At 38.1% G+C, this 2,776-nt stretch overlaps 1 protein-coding gene across 1 annotated transcript in view; it reads left to right on the plus strand.

Annotated features, from left to right (window-relative positions):
- The window catches only part of LOC118337187 (interleukin-1 receptor type 2), a 4,505-nt gene extending 1,935 nt beyond the window's left edge, over positions 1–2,570 (plus strand). Inside the window, exons 3-7 of the mRNA XM_035674094.1 lie at positions 427–543; positions 645–710; positions 818–953; positions 1,413–1,558; positions 2,066–2,570. Of these exons, the coding sequence (XP_035529987.1) occupies positions 427–543; positions 645–710; positions 818–953; positions 1,413–1,558; positions 2,066–2,211 (611 nt within the window). The 3' untranslated portion in view covers positions 2,212–2,570. The remainder of the gene's footprint in view (positions 1–426; positions 544–644; positions 711–817; positions 954–1,412; positions 1,559–2,065) is intronic.
- The last annotated feature ends 206 nt before the right edge of the window (positions 2,571–2,776 follow it).

Here is a 2,776-nt window from a genome sequence, read left to right on the forward strand (position 1 = left end):
CATACTGGGCATGTAGTACTTGAGGATTGATGTAAATACTCTCCACTCTCCAATTATGTTTAATTTCTATTCCCTTTAATGATAAAAATACAAAACATAGCAGTGGATTTTTAATAATTTGATGAAAAGTTAATACATATTCATTTAAAAATAATTTGTCAGCAAATACTACTGCAAGTATGGGATCATGATTAATAATCATATAAACTGATTCATTTTTTATTTCTCAAAATAAGACTATAAATCATTGGCGTGCCCTGCCCTCTACTGGCCTAATAGAAGCAGCACACTGACGTAGCCACAGGGACAACTCAAGCTTGCATGAATTATTGTTGTTGTGTGAAATAAGCCGTTGTTGCTGTAAGACGAAGAGTTGTTTGTTGTTGTTGAATGTGTTAACACTTGTCTGTGTCTGTATGTGTGAAGGTCTAGACCCTGCAATCACTACCAATCCCACTGTGCCTGACGTCTCCATGACCTCTAACCCAGGGCTTATCAGCAGCAGCAGCAGCAGCAGCAGCAGCAGCTACAGCACAGTTCACAGTGAGTTTTTTGTTTATTTGTTTATTTGTTTACTTTGTAGAAGCCAACATTTGTTACTGATTAATTATGATACTGATTAAATGTGTTTCTTTATGTCTTAGCTCCAATGATTCAACCACCTGTGATTGTCTCGCCACTGAATGGAACTATTGTTGAAAGTCTGCATGGTGAGTGACAATATCGATTAACCGTCTCTATCTCATGCTTGGATGCAAAGATAGACAATTCAGATGCAACAAAGGTGTAATGTCGATTAACCTCTGACTCCGTTTAGGTTCAGGACTGGAGCTGTTTTGCAAGGTGCTCACTGAATGTCAAATGGCGCCGTCCACTGTGGTCACATGGCTGGTCAATGGCCAATCAGTGGAGTCATCCTACCTTGATGGGCGGGCTCTGCAGGGGGGCAGGAGGTAATTGTTGATTTGTTTTTGCCACACAAAAGGAACACGAGGTACTTTCCGATTAGTAAATAATGAACTTTGAAGCCCCCTGGTGGCATAGAAAGATGGCTACTTGACTTTAGATTGAAAACTACATTCAAATTCGAAAACTTCTAAATGTTTTGTCATTTTAAGATGCATGCTCAAAACTTGTGAAGTAGGCTTTGTTTTCCTGTTCATCCAGTGTAAATAAAGCACAGTAAATAAACATAAATACTCAAAACACTGTTAGAAATGATATTATCTGTTCATTAAGCCATTGAGGAATCACTTTGGATTGTACCTTCTTGATTTTGATTGTCCCTTTCTGTGTGCTGGGACTTCCAACATGTGGTCAAAGCTGCTAATATTTGAGTAACATTACATAAACTTCTTCAGTCTAAGTCATACCATGTAAACAGATGGCTGTCTCTGTCTCAATGTTTCCAGGGTAACCAAGGTGTCTGAGGGCTGCCAGATTGAGTTGAGGCTAATTCTTGTAGCGATGACCGAAGAAGACGTGATGACGGAGCTCAAGTGTGTCACTCAGAACCAAGGAGGGAGACAGGAAGTTGTCACACAGCTTCAGCTAGAGGGTGAGTTGTGTGTGTGTGTGTGTGTGTGTGTATACAGTGTGTAATTAAGAGAGCCCCAAAGAAACACTTTTGTCACTGAGTATATTGGAATTAAGGATGTAAATCCTCTTTATATCAAGTTAGACAATTAGATACTTATAAAGGAAAATTCCTGAAACACATGACAACCAGTGTGTCACATGACATTTTGGCCATCGTTGGTGTTAATTATGATAACACGATAACATTGTACTCACTAAAGTAATTGCTAAAAGTAATCTGGGAGCACTGCAGTATAAATGATGCTTGAGGTACACTATTAGTCAAAGTATCCATGCTAAACTAGACTTTGTTTAAACAATGTCGCCATGTTCAAAAGACTCTAATAAGTACGTTATCATAACCAACAGAACCAATAGCCAATCTAAGCTCTAATACACGGTTATCGCAATTATCCTTTGCAATGTTCAAGAGAACCAGTGGCTTCTATATCAAAACATGCATTTACCTCTGTCTTTCCCTTCACAGACTCCACATTTACATGGCTGGTGGTAGCTGCGGTGGCCGTGTCCTGCTTTCTGACAGTGGTTTCTATCTTCCTCTATGTCATTTTCAAACCTAAAAGGAAAAACAAAATGAATTACTTTTTGGCTCGGCAGAACAGCACTTTCTAACTCTGCTGGTGTGCACTCTTCTTCCCGAAAACAAAGACCTTCTTTAACGTGTTGCTGTTACATCAAATCATTGTTTCATGCATTGTGTGCATGTGATGTTATGCAGTGACACAACCACACTGTGTTTGGTCTCCTTTCTCAGTGTTCAATCAGTAGCTGCTTTCAGCTGTTACCCACTGTCCTCCATTTCTTTATCCTTCGCTGAGAATTACAATTTTTGTTACTTTTGATATTGTATGTGCTAATGTGGCAATATTGATACACTGATCCATATCTAATATTCTGTACTGTGATACTGGGGCTATGGTGATGGATGTTACAGGGACTGTGCACAATAAAAATGCAGATCTTGTTGCATACAATTTTTTTACTCAGATTTTATGCATATGGATAAACAATATTTATACTATGACACCTACACTGCTACAAAATCACCTTGCTTACAGTATCACAATATACTGCATTATATTGAATCATAAGACTTTTTTTTATTATCTATCAATTCTTTATATATGGCCAATGTTTGTGCAATTTAAACAACTCATAAAGTCAAAAATAATACACT

This window comes from Morone saxatilis, unplaced genomic scaffold (genome assembly GCF_004916995.1).
Source record: "Morone saxatilis isolate NCDOM2014 unplaced genomic scaffold, NCSU_SB_2.0 Contig3, whole genome shotgun sequence".
NCBI classification, from domain to species: Eukaryota; Metazoa; Chordata; class Actinopteri; family Moronidae; genus Morone; species Morone saxatilis.